The sequence below is a fragment of the Biomphalaria glabrata genome, chromosome 3 (assembly GCF_947242115.1).
Source record: "Biomphalaria glabrata chromosome 3, xgBioGlab47.1, whole genome shotgun sequence".
NCBI lineage: Eukaryota > Metazoa > Mollusca > Gastropoda > Planorbidae > Biomphalaria > Biomphalaria glabrata.
The window spans coordinates 10818637-10842599 of NC_074713.1; the positions used below are offsets into that span (position 1 = coordinate 10818637).

Here is a 23963-nt window from a genome sequence, read left to right on the forward strand (position 1 = left end):
CGTCTTTTAAACCAGCGAATCCCGGACATTTGTCATTTCATTAAAACTGACATCACTCCAGGATGTAAATATGAATTAAGACTTTAAATTAAAGTGTTGGGGTTTATCTTAAAATGTACAGACTTTACTTACATAATAAAAGATTCGTATTCAAATAAATATTTTAAAGACAATTTTTGGGTGACTTCTGTTTGTTTTGTACTTATTATGATTTTGAAGACGTGGTAAAAAAAAACAATTAGTATTAGGCCATTGCATTTCAGGACTCAAATCAATCAATTTAGAAAGCCTTCAGGAGAGAAGACTTAAAAAGTAAAGTAGCAATTATACATAAAACACTGAACCATAATCTTCAAATACAAAACCTAATAAAACACTCAGAAAGACACAAAGATAAAGGCACATTCCTCGTCCATATGCTAGGACGAATTTGTACAAATACTCCTTCTTCCCTAGTGCTATTAGAGCATGGAATGGGTTGCCTAAGCCAGGCAAGAAAACCAATGACTTGGCAGAATTTAAGTCATTGGTTAACACGCATGACTAGATGCATGACGCTTAGGACGTAATCACCTTCTTTTTTGAAGTAACGTCTGAATTTTATAAGATAAGATAAGTTGTACCAGGAATGTGTTGCTAAAACTCCAAGGCCTTTTCTACTATATTTGTAAACAAATTAAGGATTTCTTTTGTTTGTTTAGGAAATCAAGAGCTTTAGTTTGTTTCTGCTGTTTGACTCAAGACAGGAAATTTTTTAAACATTTAGGAATGTTACATCCTCTTCTCCAGATGTTTAAATTAAATTTTTTTTTTTCTACTTCGTGTAGAAGCCATTGGTCTGCCATCTGGTCACATGATATTTCTATTGAGATTTTTGACATTTATCTAACTTATAGTTCAGGTGATTTTCTCAATTCTCATATGGAATCATAGCTACATGTTCGTCAATGTAATTTTTTTTTTATAACATTAAGAATTTTTGTTTGCATTGCCAGAATATTAAGTGGACAATGAAGTAACTGTAAGGTCCACGAGCACCTCCACAGTATCCAACTTTGCAGTGACAGTGTTTAGCACATATAACTACATCACATTTCATTTATGAAAGATTTGCTTATTATGATGCCTCACCAAAAAGCACTTGGAAAACAATCACCTCTGAGTTCTCTTAGATATCCTTTTCTCTAAAACATGTTAGTATAAAAATGAAATGTATTTTAGGTTGACTGAGTTTGACTAAAACTACACAGTAAAATATTGATCAGGTTTTTATTTCTCATCAAGTGATTTATATACAAAAAAAAAGGCTTTTCAATTTTCAATCAATAAAATCATATAAAACATGCAGCTATAAAACATTTAGACAAGTTTACAATTAAAATAACTCTCAAGAGAACCAGTTTCTTATTCCTAAGTTCACATAAGCCAAACATTTTCATATCAGACGTCCCAAATTGAACATAAGCCAAACAATTTCATATCAGACACCCCAAACTGAACATAAGCCAAACAATTTCATATCAGGTACTCCATATAGAACTTTAGCCAAACAATTTCATATCAGGTACTCCATATTGAACATAAGCCAAACAATTTCATATCAGGTACCCCATACTGAACATAAGCCAAACAATTTCATATCAGGTACCCCATACTGAACATAAGCCAAACAATTTCATATCAGGTACCCCATACTGAACATAAGCCAAACAATTTCATATCAGGTACCCCATACTGAACATAAGCCAAACAATTTCATATCAGGTACCCCATACTGAACATAAGCCAAACAATTTCATATCAGACACCCCAAACTGAACATAAGCCAAACATTTTCATATCAGGTACCCCATACTGAACATAAGCAAACATTTTCAGCAAGCTTTAACTGACATAGAAGAGAGCAACTGGCAGCAAAAAGCTTCCAAACAAGACAGCTGGAGATTTATTACATAGGCCATGGGATACATCTTTCAGACTAAAAGGAAATCTACAGCCATGGACAGACATAGACTACAGAAAAATAACCTAAATTGACCATTGACAGACAACGGTTATGACTATGCTGAATATAGCAAAATATATAGATACAGCTCAGACTGCATAGCCACAAGAAGTATTTCACTCTTCCTTAATCTTCGGACTTAAGACAAGCTTCATTCTCCCCAGTACAAGTTGGTCATGTTAGCTCATATAAACATGCCCGTCAATAAGTTCATGTGGCCAGATATTGTCTGAATGTCATGCTCAATTCTTTTTGAGAAAACTTAGGAAAGTTGTCTTTCAGTCTTTTGTTGCTGAGAAATGAAGTTACAATAATGTAGTTCTAAGGAAAGCTGGCACATCTCATCACTGAATGTGGGCCACAAAATTCATTTGTTCTAAACATGGACAAGAGCCTACCATGTAGGATATACTTAGTCCCAGGCACTTCAAATTAAGTGGAACCTAATCAATAAATGACAACTCACACACACTCAAAATCAGATTTTACATTGTGTTTTAGAGTCCACAGTATGACAAGTAAGAATAATGGAACAGGAAAATAATGTCATTGAAAGTAGCTATGTCCATTGATTGGGACGATCACGTACACATATGTGGAACTAATTAGAACATGTTAAATCAGTCTTCTTCACAAATATTACATTTAAACACTGCACATTAATCCCTTCTAATCAGTTCACATTAAGCCCTGAGTATATAATCAGTAATTCTCTACTGACACATTATGTCCAAGCTATGTTTGTCACCAAACACATTCTGGTAGTTTCTTGTTTTGTTTAACATTGCTTCGCTTTGAATGTGCATTCAGCATTGTTAATTATTGTATCCTAGCCCAAACTTTCATCAGGATGGCGGGGGATGTTTTGTATACAAAACTGTTGGTAGCAGTAGAGGAAAGAAGCATGACAACCTTTCAAAAGCCATAAGTCAGTGAGCTAACAAGTTTTGGATAGCTTTGGATATATAGAAAAAAACATTACAAACTCATAACTTTAAATTGATCTGTCTAAAAAAAAATATACATATAAAATGACTGCATTTACAATTGTCTATCAGGTTCAGCTTCATCACTGAAGTCTCAACACACAAAGCAGAGAATATAATACTGTCTCTAGAAAGATTCTTCAACCTTATTTCAATGTGGCAGCCCAGGGAGGGAGTCAAACTTGGGTAGGTAGCTTAAGTAAATAAAAAAAATATACTTTTGAAATTAAACAAATGAAAACAAATTTTATATCAAATTTCTCAACTGCCTAACAAAAGAAAGTGTCAATGTCAGTGTGTTATATTAGTTAGCTGAAGATTAATTATCAACATTTCTAGATTCAAACAAGAGGGAAAAAAAATTCAAGTATAAAATTTAAACATTCAATATGTAACTCTGTTAATCAACTAACGGTATCTCTTAATGAAAATCTTAGTAAAATAATAATCTCAATAACTTTAATGACTTATTTAAATTAAAAAGATGAACAATGGGATAGTTAAAAAAATGTCTTGCTTAAAAAAGATGCTAAGATTTTGATAGTTAATAAAAGAAAATTTTTTGCTGGCTTTAGTAAAAAAAACAACAATTACAACTGGTTATAAAAACATACATGCATTGTTTGACAGATTTTTCATTAAATCCCTACTGTTACTCTATCGTCATAGTGAAAAATGAAAATTTTTATTCATTAATTTAGAAAACTTTTTCATTAACCTAAATGAAAGTTGGTATTCATTAATTTAGAAAACTTTTCATTAACCTAAATGAAAGTTGGTATTCATTAATTTAGAAAACTTTTCATTAACCTAAATGAAAGTTGGTATTCATTAATTTAGAAAACTTTTCATTAACCTAAATGAAAGTTGGTATTCATTAATTTAGAAAACTTTTCATTAACCTAAATTAAAGTTGGTATTCATTAATTTAGAAAACTTTTCATTAACCTAAATGAAAATTGGTATTCATTAATTTAGAAAACTTTTCATTAACCTAAATGAAAATGTTTATTCATTAATTCAGAAAATTTTTCATTAACCTATCGAGATGAAATTTTGCACATAACTTAGGCTGTGTGACAACACATTGAATTAAAATTTCAGAAAGATATTATTGAATGAATTTTTTATTTATCATTAAAGCTAGTTTTACAGCTTCTAGACAGGGGAACTAACAAATATCTATTGTATTTTTCTTATTACTGAGTATCAGTTGTATCCCTTCTACATACACAATCTTCAGTTAATTAGAATTAGTTAAAATTATGAAAAATAAAAAATGGAGTGTTTAGTTTCTAGTATTAATTCAACATGAAAAAAGAATTGATTTAAAAAAGTAATGTTGATATCACTTCTTTCTGTATAATAAGAGGATAAAGAATTGGTGGCTCAAAGGCACACTAGTATATTTTAATCCAGACAGATCAGGATCTCTACAATGGATGTTCATGAGTTTACCCAACGCTACACAGGTTACCATTGATCTTACCACATAAATAAGTAAAAACTGTTAACAGTTTATTTACATAATGCTCCCTTGTATGGCATAAATAATATAATGTTCCTATTGCATGAAAATTTCTGCCTTTTAAAAAAATTCTTTTTTATATGCTATGTTAAAAAAACAACAACTTATCTGCAAAAAATACATTATATTAAATTGTCCTAGTCATAAAATACTTACGAGCTATTAAAACTTTCGATTCTTCCTCTGACAATACCAGGCCCCAGAAAGAGACTAAGGTCAATTAGACACTGACTGGCTGATGATGATGTCAACACTACATCGCAGTCCTGTCACCAAAATAGTAATAGAACTTTTAAAAATATGAAAACTTTTACACTCATTGTATAACCAGCATAACATCTGTATTTTAAAAAAATAAATATTTTTATCTTGCTCTATAGAAGGTCAAAGTTTTATCAAGAAAGGAAAAAAAAAAAGCTTCACTTTATATTTTCATGTTTATGACTTGTAAAGTGAAAGATTTAATTACCAGTGCCTCAAAGATGTAATCTAGGAACATCTCTAAGTACATTTTGAATGGTCGCTTTCCTAAACCTTTGGCAATGTTAGGAAGCTGGAACAAAAATGTATACAAGTCTTCACTAGCTATACAGCCTGATAGAAATAATTAAAAACTTTTGCTAATTAACTTTTGAGGTTAAATAAAAATACAACCTGTATTCCTTTGAATCCAACAAAGCTAATTTGATTATACATGCAATAATTTAATAAGTAATCTAACACCTTCACAGATCACTAAAAATTATTTTCTTTGAGTGGAATGGAAACAAGATTTTTTGCCCCCCCCCCCCCCCCCCCCCCCCCCAATGCTGGCCACCTGAATATAGTACAAACCCATTTGTATGTAGAACATTTCTAAATATTTCCCTAAATAACATTCTTTAATTTTAGTTTAATCAGGAAATCTATTCACCTGTTTACAAACTGTTTCCAAAAAGTTAGGGTAACGAGTGTAGTTCTTAACATTACAAGCTGTAGCCATATTTGGGATTAGCTTGCTGACCTGTCCACTCACATCCGGGATGTGGCTAAGTTCTGCCAATAGGTGGACACAGCTATTATAATAAAAGCAAAAATAAAGTTTTAAATTTCGTTTCGTACCTACATTAAAGTAAGACTTATGAAAACAATCTTTTCAAGTGATAGCAAGGTGCCAATGATTAGCTCACCCATCAGCTAATTCCCAAGGCTGTGGAGGTTTCCTAAACTTGTGATCCATACAGCCCCCACCTCGCCCCATCTTAGGAGCCAGAGAGCCACAAGAATACATCTTAGATATGAAATAAAGAAAAAAATGGATTCATAATTTAGGTCTTTTATATTAGCTAAACATATTCAAGTTAAAAAAAGATTTCTAGCATTAGAATAATATATTTCTGAAGTTTCTTCTCAAGTAGTTTTTTAGTAACAAAGAGTCTGATTCTTTTCATAATGTAGCAATATCTGAAAGCATCCAATTAATAAATTACAATCCCATTGGTCTATTTTTACAAAAATATAATATAATAATAATGTCTTGAAGACAACCAAGAATAACTAAAGATAAAATTAACATCAGAGAGGGTTTTTTTTTAAGTTTCTTTTTTTCAAATCCATTAAATCCTCCTGAATGTGTCAGAATGTCTCACCGTTTGGTCAGTGTGTAAGTCCATGTCGTTATCCCTCAAGTATTTCACAACCCCAAATGTTGCTGGAGAACTATCCAAGTTGCCATATTTTTCAGCTGTTGCTGGCTGCTCTTTAATCTTTTCAAACCCTTCTTTTATCTTACAAAACACAACTTCCTGCTCAGCAGGACCTAAAGGAAAAATAAAAAGGCTGCAATGGAATTTCTCTGAGCTAAACCGCAAAATACAAAATAAAGTTAAAACATTCTTTGAGCTAAACGGTAAAATACAAAATAAAGTTAAAACATTCTCTGAGCTAAACAGTAAAATACAAACTAAAGTTAAAACATTCTCTGAGCTAAACGGTAAAATACAAAATAAAGTTAAAAGAGTTTATGAATCAGTTTTACAAGTGAACATGGTAACACAGCTTGTAAAATATAAACGTGATAACACAGCTTGTACAATGTAATCAGGTTAACACAGTTTGTACAATGTAACCAGGTTAACACAGCTTGTACAATGTAATCAGGTTAACAGTTTGTACAATGTAACCAGGTTAACACAGCTTGTACAATATAACCAGGTTAACACAGCTTGTAAAATGTAATCATGATAACACAGCTTGTAAAATGTAACCATGATAACACAGCTTGTAAAATGTAACCATGATAACACAGCTTGTACAATGTAACCAGGTTAACACAGCTTGTAAAATGTAATTATGTTAACACAGCTTGTAAAATTTAACAGTGTTAACACAGCTTGTACAATGTAACCATGATAACACAGCTTGTAAAATGTGACCATGATTTAGGCTTGTAAAATGTAACATATATGAAAACAGAAAAAAAAAAACACTAACCATAAGCCTTGACGATGTTTGTAATTGCCACAGCCGCACCATGCCTGACAGATGGGATGTTGTCTTGTAGGTTATTGAAAAACAATGGGAACAATGCTGGCAGGGACGACCTATTATAAAGAACATTTGAATTGGTTCAAAAAAAATATTTTTTCTTTAATATTATTTATTCAGAAGAGCAATAGTTGCACGGAAAGAGAAAAAATTTTGTTTAAGAAGAGCAAATTTAGGCCCATTCTTTTTTTTTTATGAAGTTTCTTCTGGAGCTTCAACCCTTAATGATAAAGTAAAAAATCGTATAGTATGACTGTTATAGTACCTATTTGCATATTACTTATAGGATGACTTTTTATAGTACCACTGAGCATATAGCTCTGCTGTGAGAGACAATCGATGAACCCAGATCTTAAATGGTTACAATGATTTTAGAGCCAGGGGTATTAATGAGGTCAAGCTCCCATTGTCTACACAGCTTGTGCCTCAATAGGTATCCGACACCAAGACCAGTACCTGGCATGCTTGTGTGGCTTAGATACGAGACCTAGCAAAACTGTTTCTACGTAAAGGTGTAGGCAGATATCTGCGCAACTAAAACCAGGAGCTATGGGCAGAAAGAGCTTAAAAGCTTAGTAAGAAGAGGGGGATACTTTAATCTCAAACTCCCACTGCCTTATGGTGTTAAGGCTTCAAGAGTCAACCTTGAGAAATCGGAAAAAAAAAGGTGGGGGGACTACTCAGGTCTTAGGACTACCATCCATGATATTATTCCATATTCCCCACAAATAAATAGGTATCAAATGTAATACATATTATTCTAATGAATCACATCAGCAAAGTAGTGAGTGAGAGACAAAGAAGCATGGGCCACACACCTTCCCTTTAACCAATGCAACAAATGCAATGCCAGAGAGGAAACTGATGCTGCTGCAAAGAAGCTAAAACAGCACTGAAGGCAAATCAATTGAAACCAGTGATTGATCTGGGTGCATCCATTATCTCAAGGTGGAAGGAGCCATATTTATATACATATATGGTCTGTTGTTGCTTTATTGTGATATTGTTGAAATATCTTGGCCCTTATGAATTAAAGTAACAACAGGAATTTATTTTAGTAATAAAATGCAAACAAAACTTACTTTGATTCTTGTGGAAAACACAAAACAAAATGACCACATGCTATGCAAGCAGCTGAAATAAAAAAAAATACAGAAAAAAGGTTTTTAATAAACATTCCTTTTTTAATAAGTTCTGGGCTATAGCTGAGTACACATAAATTATTCATTTTCTTGATAATCCAGACAACAAGGTCTTCCTACAAAACACATGCACTTACCATCTCTGACAGGCCAACTGTCATCATTAAAGCAAACCAAAAGTGTCTCTAGTAGTTTGGAAACATAGGGACTCACTGCAGACTTGTCAATCTTAAAAGAAATTAAAGATTTTTAATGACATTTGATAAATAATAATATCCCAATTTTTTAACAAATTTTGGAAGAATGTTATAACAACAATTGTCTAAAAAAAATGTGTAAATATGAGTTATCTAAAAAGTCAATTGAAAATTGTTATTCTAATAGCTAATTCAATTTACTTTAACAAGACAGGTGATAATTTGACATTTTTTCCCTAACAAACATAAATTACTTTTACAGTTTGAATGTTGCCATGTTTACAGGCACAAGTAAAAGAATTATATTAATATTGAAAAGAAAAAAGCAATCAAATTAACCCAGTCCTGGAGTGTGGTGGCTGAGTTGTAAAGCACTTGGCTTCCAAACCGAGAGTCTAAGGTTCAAATTTCAGTGTCAGGGACTTTAAATTTTGAGATTTTTAGGATGCCCTTGAGTCCAACCATCTCTAATGGGTACCAGACATTAGTTGAGGAAAAGTAAAGGCGGTTGGTTATTGTTCTGGCCACCGTCAGTCATAGAAACAGATGACCTTTACATCATCCGCCCTTTAGTTCACAACCCCTGAAAGGGGTACTTTACTTAATCCAGCCCTATCAAGCTAGTTGTAAGGTGTGGCTGTATTTTATAAATGTACAGTTTTTCAAAAGCAATGTCTTACCTTAGAGCCCAGTTCAGCAATACACGCACATGCAGCTTCTCTAACAGCATGGTTGTCAGAGTCAGTGGCTAGGATGTAATAGTCTACCTGTGAATAGCAGGGACAAACAATATCTCTACACTAAAATCAAGATTATTAATGTACTTAAAAAAACATTTTTAATTCCTTTGTCCCACTGTCCTTTTAAGCCTACCGTACAAAGATCAACACTCTTCAGACATTCATCACACGTCATCTACCAAATAAATATTAAACACAAACTGTCGTCAATAGACACTCACCACTTGATCAATATATTTTTCTACCAAATGCTTGCCTTCACCCTTTGTGATCTGTCGCCAGGTTTCTTGTGAATAAAGCCTCACCCCTTCAGCCATGTAATATCTGTATAAAAAAAAACAAAAAAAACATGAAAGATTCAAAGTCAGTTTTTCAGCACAAGCGCTAAATACAAAGAAATATGTATAAAGACAAAAATCTAATAAACAAAATAAATTAATACCTGTTCAGGCACATTCGAGGAATTAGAATAGGATAAAACTTTTCTCTTGCCTCTTCTGTTGGTAAACTTGTTAGGAATTGACGAGTTGCTACTGAAGCAGCCATTCGCACCTAGTAGAAATATTAGAGTCGCCGTTTAAGGTCTGAATTATTTTAATTTTACATTCATTATTATCTGTTGAGAAAATTAATTTGGTGTGAAGCATTGCACATACCTGACTCCAGTTATCAGCTACTCCTCGACCCAAATACTCAGAGAAAACCTTGCCATGGCGATAGATTGCATTTTCTTCTGTTAATTTTGCTTCACTATCAGTTTCAGCTGGAACATAGAAACTGCATTTCAGAGGTATGGTGATTGTGTGAAAGGAATGAAAGTGTAATGGAATTAGCATAACTTAAGATATGTTGGTGTTTCTGACACTATAGTAGTACCAGTAGATGAAATAATACTGCACCTTTTTAAATCTGAACATACTGACAAGTAAATTTACATACCAAACACAATGCAAAATAGGCCAATTTTACTTCATTTATAAAAAAATTGTGTAAGAATGTATATATATATACAATAATTGGTAAAGGATAAATAAACAGACTTAAAAAATATTTTTTAAAAATAATTTTCTATAACAGCAACTTTAAAGTTGACTTAAAAGAATTATATTTTTTTTTTGCAAGAATCTATAAAATAATGGCTGGGTAATGGACATTGCACGGTAGACTTAATGCATGAATTTGAAAGCCATTAGACTTGTTTCTTTAAAACAATTAGCAGTTTAATGAAAGAATATGCTATTTCCATAATTATAAAAAAAAAAATAATAAAGACCTGCACACAGATGTTGTGGGAAGAGTTTTAACAAATTTAACTTTTTGAGTGTAGCATCATTACAATATGGTATCAATTAAAAAAATTGTTTAATTACAGCCTTCTTTGGCTCCACAAGTCACCAGGGCACCGCAGACATAGAATCCAGTTTCTCTGACAAAACGATTAGTGTGCATTAATGCCTCAAAGATAAGGTCCAATAGTTCCTGGTCAACAAAGTCATTGAATCTGTAGCCACAGCCAAGTATCACACTTTGAAGACACCTACACAAGAAGAATATACAATTAACTGATTCCTCACAAATATACAATAGACTTAATAAGCCAAGAACAAAAATGATGACATGTAATGTATTCTTCAAGGAGGTGGGGTGGCTGAGTGCTACAGGGTAAAGAGCTTGGCTTCCAAACTGGGGAATTCTGGGTCTTTAATTTCAGGATCTTTAGGGTGCCTCTAAGTCCAGCTCTAATGGGTACCTGATATTAGTAGAGGAAAAGTTAAGGTGGTTGGTCATTGTGGGGCCACAAGACCTCATTAATCATAGGCCCAGGAACAGATTATGTGCCCTACTTACTTACTTCATGTACTCTTCAAAATGCATACATTCTATACACTTAAACCAAAGGTCACATAACATGGGATCAAATTAAATGTTGAAGCTTGAAAAAAAAAATCAATTACAACAATATAAAAGTTTATCAGTTGCTGGAAAATTGTTTAAAAAAAAAGTAATCCAAGAGGAAAAAAAAGGCTTATAACAACCAAAAAAAAAAATTAATAAAAATAAAAAGTCTAAGCATTAGAATTACAGGATCTTTGGGCGCATCTGAGTCCACCCTGCTCTAATGGGTACCTGACATTAGTCGGGGAAAAGTAAAGGGGGTTGGTCATTGTGATGGCCACATGACATCCTCATGAGCCATAGGCCACAGAAACAGATGACCTTTACATCATCTCTCCTATAGATCATAAGTTCTGAAAGGGGAAATTTACTTTTACTAAACATTAGAACATCTCCCTCATTAAACAAAGAACATTTATTATGAACTTCAAACAATTATATTATATAGTTAGTTGCTTTAGAAAACTATTTGTCTGACACTTACTTCATGTATGTTTCCAATGATTTCCATCCAGCTGTATCATGGAGTATCTCTTTAGCTTCACTTGATCTCTAGACAATACAAGAGACACTACATTTATTGTGTACATACGGCTGAAAGCACATTAAAATTTTATATAAAACAAAAGGCGTGGAGCCTGCAGTGATAACAACAGAATAAAACAGGCAACAGCTTAGAAAAGAAACAGGAAAAGAAAAATGTTTTCCAGAGAGAAACAGTTGAGACAATAGGGCTAATTGCAATAAAACCCAAAATATCTTTCAATGCATATCTCTACAACAATATTTGTACTGCTACCTTTTTTTTTTTTTTATTGTATTCAGAGTTTAAAACATTGTAAAAAAAAAAACAACAACAAAAAAAAAACTGAGGGTATAAAAAGAAAAACTTTACAAGTCAAAGTCTGCATGTGTGAATATCTTTAATTGAACAAATGTTAAGCCATAGATGCCTACCCTTTCAATAAGTCGTGCACTGGTATTGGGTGACCCAAACATGATGCTCTCTGGCTGATCACTGGGAGAGTCTAGTGAATCTTCAGAAAGTCCAAGACCATGACGCTCCAAATTAGTGCGGATTCCTTGAGTTATTTGATCTTTGCACCTTTCATAAACTTCGGTGCCAATAATTTTGCATAGCACACCCAAAAGCTCTCCTGTTTAAAGATTTAAAAAGGTCTCAGAAAGCTAACTAGCTTGACAAGAGTCATAATGTACATTATCTTGTCATAACACAATATTTGTGTATATCATCATAGGATAAAATAAATTAAAATTTCAAAATAGTTATTTTTAAAAAGATTTTTCTTTCAAAACAATACAATTTATCAAAGACTCCATTGAATTTGAAATATTACTACATTGTGTACAAAGCACTTTCAAAAAATTTGGTAAAAGACATTGTATTATAAAAAATTGGTCCTTTTTTTTTTTTTCCAAAAAATATTAGAGAAAAGCAACTCAGATTTATAATTGTTTTCACAAAAATAGAGGATTGTACTTTGAACTGTTATTTTAATAACCTAATCCCCCACTCCAAAAAAAAAACCCCAACATTTATTGTCATCATCAGCCATTGTGATAAAGGTTTGGATAGGATGTTAATAAAATTTTTAATTTCTCAAGGTTACAAGATATGTTGGTTGTAAACTTATTTCCCATTAGAAGTATTTCACAGATCCATCTGGTAAAATATTTTAAATTTAAGCTCTAATAAGCAATGTGTATTTTATAAGTATGTCATGATTATGCTAGATTTCAGTCCACTGAAAGGCTGAATTCAACAAGCAATAGAATCTAATATTCTGGGCAAGGGCAGCCTTCAAAGCGTAGGATGTAATCATCATCTGTCAAGATTTATCTCCTAATAATGAATCAAGCTTAGGGTTACCAGATACCTGCATGCCCTAAGGAGGACAAAAATGACAAAGTACATTAAAAGCAAGGCTAACACCTTCATTGTATACTAGTATATCAATGGCTGTCAAACTACATAATTTCTCAGATAAGTGACTTTTTGCATTATGTTATTGTTTGCGCATGGAAATATTTTCTTTAGGTAGCATTTTATGAGGACAATGCCGCTAACTGATTCAATGGAAAGTCAATTTTTCACATTATGTATTTGTGAGGTGATCAGCAAAATATGTTTTTTCAATGCTGATTTGACTTGTAAGTTTTAGATGAATGAATGAATATTACCACAGTGGATGATAGTGAAACAGTTCCAACTTGGGACCAGTCTACAACAAATCCAAGCACAAATCAAAATGTCTCCAAACATCTTGACTATTACAATATGCCCGAAAATGAAAAATACTGAACTTCAGGAACATTTTCAATTTAAAAAATGAACACCTGTTCATTAACAAGAGCATCAAAAATTGTACAATCATTCTCTTATTAATGAGTGGGTGACTTTGTGTGTTCAAACCACAAGATAATTGAAAGACTGAATTAGACTAATGGGTAATATCTTCTTGTCTTATAAAATACAGATGTTACATCAAATAAGATGCTTACACCCTACACATGACCTGAGGTCAGTCTAATCATGCATGTTAATCAATGACTTAAATGTTGCTAAGTCATTGCTTTTCCTGGCTAAATATTATAAAATCTATATATTTGCAGTTGTAGTAAAAAGGATGGAGGACATGACCTCAAAAAGGAGGACACCTCCTTTTGCCAGAGGTCTTGTAACCCTTATCTGGGCTATAGATTACAGTATTATTATTAAAAATGACTAGAATTATACATTTATTAAATTAGTACAAGATTTAGATTATAGTAATATAAAGTTTATAGATAGATATTGTATGATTTAACATTTTTGTACAATCAATATCTATAATATTATAATAATTATTTATATAATCTATCTATATATATATAATTATAGATTTCTAGAGTCACTAGTCTAGACACCTACTATAACTAGAGTCAATAATCTATATTTATATATTATATGCTAGCGGAGTAGCAGCTAGTCTATCTCTAGACCAAGATGTCTATCTATATATAGATATTAATAAAAAGATGATAATATCATCTTATCTTATATAATACAGACGTTACTTCAAAAAAGAAGATGACTACGTCCTACGCGTCATGCATATTAACCAATGACTTAAATTCTGCCAAGTCACTGGTTTTCCTGGCTAGCTCAGGCAACCCATTCCATGCTCTACTACTAGCACTAGGGAAGAAGGAGTATTTGTACAAATTTGTCCTAGCATATGGGATGAGGAATGTGCCTTTATTTTTGTGTCTTTCTGAGTATTTTATTAAATTTTGTTTTTGTATTTGAAGATTATGGTTCAGTGTTTTATGTATCATAATAATTAATATAGGGTCACAACTGAGTTTGCATAGTCATATGACATAGTCATATAAGTCATGTGAAAGAAATTGCCGTTGCCATTATTATTATTAGATTGTAAATATTATTATACATTTTACATGTCATGTGCAATGCACACATACCAGCTGCTATTCGAACTCTAAACTCTTCATGTTCTAGCATTTCCATAGCTTTCTCTATCATTGTATATGCAAAAGTCGTCCCAGGACTGAGACCAGTTTCATCATCATTCATTCTAATTTTTCCATGTTCAAAAAGACACCGAGCACCACTTAGACCACCATGGCGACTTTCCCATCCTAAATCAGAGTCTGAGAGAAGTCTCAAAAAGTCTTGTTGCAAACTAATTGTTTCTTCTTCGTCACAAACGTTAACGTATTCCTCTAAGTCTGCAAAGCCTCTATCCCTATCTAATTTAGCTTTACTGCAAAGTTTTGTTATGAATTCTAACGCCATAGTTTTGATTGTAATTGTTTACGGAGAGAGGGCCTGATAATAGATCTAGATGAAGTCTATATTTTATTTTTTAAAAAGCATTTAAAACGAATATAAAATTATAATGCACGTGCCAGTGTGTTAAATTGTAAAATAAATGACTCTATTTTTGAATATATTAACAAACTCAATTTAAATTAGTATGTCAAAGTGAAAAAAGAGAAATGGTTTTGAGTTTTGATCTTTTTTTTTTTTTGTTTTCTTTCAAGTCAACCCCATCTCGATTTAGAGGTATAGAATCTATGTACCAGCTGGCATAATAGATGTACATTTTGGTCTCTTTGCAAATGAGTTACATCTTACCAGGCTTGTTTATAATTCAACTGCTGTAGCCTGTGTAGTTATAGTTTCTATATATCTATATAGATTCTAGATGATATTTATAGAATAGATTATACAATTATAGATCTAGATCTACTTATCTACCAGATTCATTTAAAATTTAAAGTATTTTTAACTATTTATAAAAATTTTAGGTTACCGAAATCGTCAGTTAGAATCTGTTTACTAATTTCAATTGCAAGAGAATCAACAGAATCATCTAGATTCTAGATCTAGATTTGATATAGATCTAATGGGAATTTGTAGTAGCTTCTTATATTAGGCACAGCTCATCAAAATCTCCTTTAAGAAACACGTCGCTTTTTTTGTTTATAATTAATTTGTTTTTATGTTTGGAGCTAAAAACGATGTTTCGGGACAGTGCATGTCCAATTTTAGATAAGTTCCTGTATTTTTGTTCCGCTTTTCCAAAGCAGATGGCAGTTTTTTAGATTCTCGGTAACCAAGTATGTAAAGCTATTGTTTAAACCTCCCCCGGCAATTCATACCCATATAAGGGATGAAGGCTATATTATGAGCCTGTTTGATCGTAGGCTGATGGATCTATCAAAATAAGCTTCCAAACATCTTTAGAAAGACATTCCAATCACATTCATACTGTTAGCTGTTAAATAAAATTAAAAAAGGAGGTGTTTCAATGAATAATAATGAATTAAACACATTCTCCTATAGTGCACAAGGCAAAATCGTAATAAATATTATTGGGATTAATAAATCTATGATTTTTTTAAATAAATAAATGTGACCTAGATCGAGAAATCTAGAATATATAATTTATGAATGAAAGAAAAAGTGCGGGCTGCTAATTTGAAGCCAGAGACCATGCCCACTGCAGGTGATCACGCCAGGCGAGCGCTGGTGGTGAGGAGAGGTATACACTAAGCGTGTAGTGTCACAACCTATCATACAGGCAGTGGAGGGAAGGGGGAGAGAGTCATGAAAAGAATTATAAGCATCTATGGGAGGGAGGGGATGTTAAGGTGTAACAAAACGAACATCCAAAATATGAAAAGAAGAGGGTCCTTGGATGGGAATTAAAAGAAAGAGACAGAGAATACATGTAGCCTAGTTGAAAATATCATGTTTATTAAATTATAATAATTAATTTATAGATCTATGATTTATAGAGATTTATTTGTCTGTTTCTACACATAGATTATATAGGTAGGCATATATAGAGAGACAATATACTATAAATACATATTGCAGAAGTGAATCTACTTCTTTTAATACAATCTAAATAATTTTTAATTAACACAGATATAATTTATTAGCAATAACATAGTGGTGTTTCTTAACGGTGCTCGATGTGTGCTGAAGGAGAAAGCACAAAAACTGCGTTTATTATAGGAGCATGAAGTGACCTGATTTATTTTAAAATAAAATCTTGACTATGAGTGGTAATTCAAAGAAACACAGCTATTTTTATAGTCCTTTAGTTGCAGAATAAGAATCTGCTTTCAGTTTTTTTGTAAGTTAAACCGTCACCAAATAAAAAAATAAAATAAAAATTTGACCTAGTTCCCGAATACGGTGTGCCTAATATAAGAATCTACTATAGATTCTATGTCAAACATAAACAAAACAAGTTTCTAAATCTAATTCATATAAAAGGATTACAAAATTAAAGAGTGTGAATTCCGGAGATGGGAGTTCCAGCATTTTTTCGATGGTTAAGTCGAAAATATACATCATTAATCGTAAATTGTGTAGAAGAAAAAGTAAGTTCTACCGTAACATCTCTAGATCAAGGATAGGCAACCTTTTATCGATATCTGCTAAGATTTTAAATTACATTAGAGTTAGAATCTAGATCCTAGTCTTAGATCGTTTAATTAGATCTAGTTATAGAATGTAGATAGCTTCTAGAAACATTATATAAACTTGATACTATCATCTAGATATAAAAATATCTATAGTAGCTTCTTATATTTTGGACACCCCATCAAATTCTCCTTCAATGAACGGGTCGCTTTTTTTGTTTGTAATTCATTTGTTTTTATGTTTGGAGCAAAAATCAACGTTTCGGGACTGCGCATGTCCAATTTTAGATAAGTTCCAGTAATTTTTGTTCAGTTTTTCCAAAGCAGATGGCAGTTTTTTAGATTCTCGGTAACCATGTATGTAAAGCTGTTGTTTTAACCTTCCCCGGCAATTCATACCCATATAAGGGATGAAGGCTATATTATGAGCCTGTTTGATCGTAGGCTGATGGGCATATCAAAATAAGCTTCCAAACATCTTTAGAAAGACATTCCAATCACATTTATACCGTTAGCTGTTAAATAAAATTTAATAAGGGGGTGTACAACGAATAATAATGAATTCAGCTCATTCTCCTTCATTGGACACAGCAAAATCGTAATAAGAAATATTATTGGGATTAATAAATCTATGATTTTTTCAATGAATAAGCTTGACCTAGATCGAGATGTCTATAATATATAATTTATGAATGAAAGAAAAAGTGCGGGCTGCTAATTTGAAGCCAGAGACCATGCCCACTGCAGGTGATCACTCCAGATGAGCTGGCAGTGAGGAGAAGTATACACTCAGCTTGTAGTGTCACAAACTATCCAACAGGCAGTGGAGGGAAGGGGGAGAGAGTCATGAAAAGAATTATAAGCATCTATGGGAGGGAGGGGGGTGTTAATGTGTCACAAAACGAACATCCAACTTATGAAAACAAGAAGAGGGTCCTTGGATGGCAATTAAAAGAAAGACAGAGGAAATACATGTAGCCAATGTAGCCTAGTTGAAAATATCTTATTTATTAAATTATAATAATTAATTTATCGATATATAATCTATATAGATTTATTTCTGTCTGTTTCTACACATAGATTACGTGACATAGGTATATAAATAATAAACTATATATGGCTCCTTTTGTCTCGAAAGGCAATGGATGCGCCCAAGTGAGTCACTGGTTTTGGCTTAATCTTGAGACGGGGCAGAATCTGGTGTGGCTAATCAAGCCGATTCTAGAACGGCAGACTTTGCCACAATTCGTACATTTGTATGCCTCTGATTTAGGGCTAGCAGACAGGGCAGCTTTCTTTTTTTCCCTCTTGATTAAAGCCGCTTCATTTCTTTTGTTCTCAGCAAGGGTTGTCCCAGCACGCACAGTCTGTCTCCATGCACTCCGGTCTTTGGCTATGTTTTCCCACATACTTTCACTAATGCCTGAGGCTCTCATGTCTCGCTTGCAGACATCTCTATATGTTAGTCTTGGGCGGCCCTTGGGTCTGACTCCTTCCACAAGCTCAGCATATAAGATATCTTTCGGGATTCTACCATCTGGCATGCGGGTGACATGTCCGAGCCAGCGTAATCTCCTTTGTGTCAGGAGAGCATACATGCTGTTCATATTGGCCAGTCTCAAAACTTCCTGATTGGAGACATGGTCCCTCCAAGAGATGCCCATTATGCGTCTCAGGCAGCGCAAGTGGAAACTATTCAATCTGTGCTCTTGGTACATGTATGTTGACCAGCTTTCACTGCCATAAAGGAGAGTGCTCACAACACAGGCGTTGTAGACTAGGATTTTGGTCGCTGTGGTCAATTTACCATTTTCCCAGACGCGCTTGGAGAGTTTTGCCAATGCTGTGGTAGCTTTTCCTATCCTTTTTGTCAGCTCGATGTCTAAGTCTAGGTTACTGACAATTGTTGAACCCAAGTAGGTAAATTCCTGCACCACTGAAAGGGTGTGGTTCCCAATTTGTATTATAGGTATTTCTGCAACGTCTTGTGCCAGGATTTCAGTCTTGGAGAGACTTATAGTAAGGCTAAACTCTTGACAAGCAGCTGCTAAGGCGTTCACTAGCTTCTGTAGACCTCCTTGTGAGTGAGATACGAGTGCCGCGTCATCGGCAAACAGCAGCTCCCTTATCAAGATACGACGCCTTTTCGTTTTGGCTTTAAGACGTGCCAGGTTAAAGAGCCTTCCATCGGATCTGCTATGGATGTATATTCCGTCTTCCAGGGATTTAAAAGCACTGGATAGTACGACTGAGAAGAAGATGCCAAATAGTGTAGGGGCCAGTACACATCCTTGTTTTACACCGCTCTTAATGGAGAATGGCCTGGAGGAAGAACTTTCAAACTGAACGGTGCCCTGCATATTTTCGTGAAAAGCTGACACTAGTTTTCTTAACTTATTTGGACAGCCGATTCTCTCTAGTACAGCAAACAGACCGCTTCTGCTAACAAGGTCAAAGGCCTTGGTCAAATCAATAAAAGCTATGAAGAGGGGCTGCTTTTGTTCTCTGCTCTTCTCCTGTAGCTGCCGCAGAGAGAAAATCATATCTGTTGTAGATCTTCCTGCCCTAAAGCCACACTGCGACTCTGGATAAACACGATCTGCCAGGATCTGTAATCGCTTTAGTAACACTCTAGCAAAAGCCTTTCCGACTATGCTAAGCAGTGAGATACCTCTGTAATTGTTACAATCAGAGCGGTCGCCTTTATTTTTATAAATTGTAACAATGTTGGAGTCTTTCAATTCCTGGGGGACCATTCCTTGTTCCCAGCACAAGCTTAGCAGTTCATGGAGTGGTTTGATTAGGGCATGTTTTCCAGCCTGAATTACTTCAGCAGGAATGCCATCTCCTCCGGGTGTTTTCCCATGTGCAAGCATGTCAATGGCAATGCTCAGCTCCTTTACTGAGGGCGTTTCGTCTAATTCCGTCAAAACTGGAAGTGATGGGAAGTTGGAAACAGCATTGGGTGAGATGGCGTTTTCAATCTGGTAGAGTTCTGCATAGTGTTCTACCCATCGTTCCATTTGCAGCGCACGATCGCTGATGATTGAGCCATCTTTTGACTTGAGCGGAGCACACTTGCTGGTGTGAGGTCCAAAGGCTTTTCTCATGCCCTCATATAGTCCTCTTATGTTACCACAGTCGGCACAAGATTGAATATCTTCGCATAGCTCCTGCCAGTATTTGTTAGCACATTGTCTCGCTACTCTTTGGGCATTGTTACGTGCAGCTCTGAGCCTTTTTAAGTTGCTTGGGGTGGGATCCTTCTTGTAGATTAGCATGGCTGCTCTCTTGTTCGTAGTGGCAGTTTCCATTTCTGGTAGACTAGCTTCAAACCAGTCTTCGCTTTTCTTGGTTTTGTTTCCAAAGACCAGTGATGATGTTTGGTAGATTGTATCACGCATAAACGTCCAGCTTTTTTCTACCTCAGTCACAGAGAAGTTTTTAAAAGCTTCCTCTAATTTGTTCTCAAATTCTGTGCAAAGATCAGGATTTTTTGTGCTAGTAGTATTCAGGCGTGATTTTCTTTTTCCCTGTGAAGTGTGGATCTTAGTTGGCAGCAGTCTTGTCCGGCATGACACTAAAGTATGATCAGTATCACAATCCGCGCTTTGGTAGCTACGTGTCAGCAGTATATTTCCAATGTCCTTTTAATAAATAATAAACTATAAACGATATATATATATATATATATATATATAATATATATATATATATATATATATATATAATATATATATATATATATATATATATATATATATATTCTATATAGATCTATATTCTATAATATTATAGAGTTAGAGAGAGAGAGAGACAGAGAGAGAGAGTATATGAGGAAATAGACTATAAATACATATTGCAAAAGTGAATCTACTTCTTTTAATACAATCTAAAAAAAATTAAGTAACACAGATATAATTTATTAGCAATTACATAGTGGTGTACAATGACGGTGCTCACTGTCCAATTGAGGAGAAAGCCCAAAAACTGCGTTCAATATAGGAGCATGAAGTGACCCACTTTATTTTAAAATAAAATCTTGACTATGAGTGGTAATACAAAGGAATACAGCTATTTTTATGGTCCTTTAGTTGCAGAATAAGAATCTGCTTTCAGTTTTTTTGTAAGTTAAACCGTCACCAAATAAAAAAAATAAAATAAAAATTTGACCTAGTTCCCGTAAGTCGGTGTTCAGGTATAAGAATCTACTATAGATCTAGATACTTTTTTGGATTGAATATTCTTGACTTATTAAATCAGATTATAAGATTATTATTATTCATTGTCTTATAAAATATAAGTTATAGTCTAGATTTTTATATGTATAAAAATATATTAGATCTATAATTTTCTATATAGACCTATAGTAGATAGAGTATAATTATAATATATAATATTCTAATTATAGTCTTATTTGTCTAAGTTTAAATTAAACTAAACTTGTCGACCGGCGGCGTAGCATACACTGCTATTTTGCAGGGCCATAATGACAAAAAATTGTCATTTTTTGGTGTCATTCAAAATGGAAAATGCCAATCCTACACGTGATGAAAAAAAAAACGGCATTATTCAATACCGGTAATTGTGGAATCTGGTGAAAGAAGCTTCTCGCGCCTCAAACAAATGAAGAATTACTTCAGGTCAACAATTCTTAAAAATAGATTGAAACATTTGGTAATTCTTGCTATTGAGCGTGATCTATGTAGGAAACAGAATTATTATGATATACTCTATGACTTTGCTACATGCAAGGTTCGTAAAGTAATTCTGTACGTAGTTAAGAATGGATAAAATGCATAGACGACTTTACTTTGTAATACAAACTCTTAAATTTCACCTATTGTCCTATTCCCTACCCAAACTTGGCCCTGCGAAATCCGTTTCGCATAAGGCCCCACAATGGTTAAGTACGGCCCTGCTATTTACATATATTATATATACATAGTAGATTACTTAATTAAAATCTCTTTCCATGACTTCTTGGTCACAATGGTTAAGTCCAGCGCTGCTGTTTTGTGTTTGTAAAATGTTTTACAATGTTTCGAATGTTCCGTCAGAGTTAAAGATAGTTTACTTCCTAGTCCAAACCTTCCACAGGACAAAGGGGGATGGGAGCGGGCAGGGTTTGATAAATTTTTAAATTACAGTCTAGCGCGCAGCCAGTCATCTGTAGTGTGAACACTACTCTTGTGTTTTCTCGTGGACTATCCGCAGAAATAAGAGAGTGATCTTTCCTTTACTTCTTGTTTAAACTCTTGAGGGAAGAAGAGAATTATATATAGATAGAAGTTTTGGACATTTGCTCAAAAATTAAGATTTACCACGACCACGTCAACAAGGCAGCCAATGAGCCATCCAGGCTTCACTGTCTCCAGCATTACAAGGCTTTTAACTCTCATGTTTATGTGTATGTAATGCTTTGGATGGGGTATCATATCACCTTGAGTGAGCCTACATTATAATAATAATAATATGTTTGTTAGCAGCACTCTATAAATTAAAACTAGAATATATCTAGGTACAGCATCAAAAGTCACATGTCATAATATATTACTGGTAAAACTTCCCATCGAAGGCCCCTAGTTTTTCAGGTCAATTATTTGGCAGCTGTCTATCCGCACGTATGATGACGTACTGACATGGCCTCAACTGCGAGTGTGCGCTCTACTTGCAGAGCGTGCCCAGTCACTGTTTCTCTCTCCCTCTCCTCTTTAAGTGAATCTTAGATATATGTAATATAGATCTAGAATTTTTCTACAAATTATTATTCGAATAATATTAACGTCTAGATTGTATTTAATGTCTTTAATAGGGGAATTTTAATTAATATATTATTAATTATATGTCTCTTTGCTAGAAAAAAACCTAAGCGAGTGTTTTTTTTTAAAAATTTTAAATATGTATTTAGATCTATATATCAAAATACATTTTTTCTGCCCTCGTTTTTTTTTTTTTAAAACAAAGTATGACTCTCAGAGATTGAATCATGTTAACAGGATAATAATAAGCACAGCGCGGGTTTAAAAAATATATTAATATCTAAAGATTAAATGCCATATTTTTGAAGAAGGATGTTATCTTATTTTGCCTCTTTAAATATAATAATAATTACTTAATATGCATTTTTAGTAAACAAAAAATGTGTATTTTGTATATTTTTAGGTTTGCAGAGATTTAGGCCCAGGGTTGATGCATTGCCGTAAAACCTCAACTCATTTCATTTACATTAATACAGCAATCATTAGCAATGGACTTTGTATTGTATAGCATCTATATATATTTGCTACCGGCTGTAAATAGTAAAAAAAACAGTTACATTTAAGTTAAAATGCAGGTAACTCCGCCGTTGTCTGGTTCCAAGTCCAGAATGTGAAAGAATGACTATATCTATCACAAACTATTACATGATATTACCGACACCGTCAAGCCGGTAGTAACCATGTGCCCTGATTACTGTAGCGATAAGACAGTGTGGCGCTGCCACTTGCGCAACATTCTTTAAAAGGGTCCTTCGATGGGAAGTTTTACCATGTTACTTACATTACTAGTAAAAATAAATAATTATTATCATATTTACATCTCATCATCATAGCCAATGACTTAAAAATAATAGTAATAATGCCTGGCAATGTCTTTGATTCCGAAGATTAAGGATGAGTGGAGTGTTTCTTATAACTAAGCAAACCAAGTTGTAACCTGCATAGTGTTCCAAATTTGGTGCAAACGAATATACTGAATAGTTAAATGTGTACTATATAGAGACATGTTTGTTCTACAACGGTGGTGCGATTCAAGATTTAGATCTATATATTATTATATATATATATATATGGAGGTTCTGTGGCTGAGTAGTAAATTGCTTGGCTTCTGAACCGGAGTTTCCGGGTTTGAAGACTGGGATTTTTAATTTTGGGATTTTCGGGTGCCACTGAGTCCACCCAGCTCTAATGTGTGCCTGACATTAGTTGGGGAAAAG

The 23963-nt window shown here is 33.7% G+C and overlaps 2 protein-coding genes across 2 annotated transcripts in view; one reads left to right on the forward strand and one right to left on the reverse strand.

Annotated features, from left to right (window-relative positions):
• Positions 1–1250: 1250 nt before the first annotated feature.
• Positions 1251–14881, reverse strand: LOC106071150 (uncharacterized). Its single transcript, XM_056023771.1, has 17 exons — positions 14507–14881; positions 11978–12177; positions 11505–11572; positions 10495–10661; positions 9781–9887; positions 9567–9676; positions 9346–9448; positions 9065–9151; positions 8325–8415; positions 8128–8179; positions 6992–7101; positions 6148–6317; positions 5689–5789; positions 5433–5574; positions 4989–5072; positions 4676–4785; positions 1251–3185 (listed from the first exon to the last, which is right to left on the reverse strand). The coding sequence occupies exons 1-17, from the start codon at positions 14838–14840 to the stop codon at positions 3143–3145; spliced, it is 2079 nt and encodes a 692-aa protein (XP_055879746.1). The 5' UTR covers positions 14841–14881; the 3' UTR covers positions 1251–3142.
• Positions 14882–15141: 260 nt separating this feature from the next.
• The window catches only part of LOC106071149 (5'-3' exoribonuclease 2-like), a 58225-nt gene continuing 49403 nt past the window's right edge, over positions 15142–23963 (forward strand). Inside the window, exons 1-2 of the mRNA XM_056023310.1 lie at positions 15142–15238; positions 16780–16942. Coding sequence (XP_055879285.1) covers positions 16868–16942 — 75 coding nt within the window. The 5' untranslated portion in view covers positions 15142–15238; positions 16780–16867. The remainder of the gene's footprint in view (positions 15239–16779; positions 16943–23963) is intronic.

Coding starts and splice junctions, on each gene's coding strand:
- LOC106071150 (XM_056023771.1), bottom strand. CDS start 14,840: ATGGCGTTAGAATTCATAACAAAACTTTGCAGTAAAGCTAAATTAGAT. Junction 8,416..9,064: donor TTGCTGAACTGGGCTCTAAG/GTAAGACATTGC, acceptor ATTTCTTTTAAG/ATTGACAAGTCTGCAGTGAG. Junction 6,318..6,991: donor AAACATCGTCAAGGCTTATG/GTTAGTGTTTTT, acceptor TTTTTCCTTTAG/GTCCTGCTGAGCAGGAAGTT.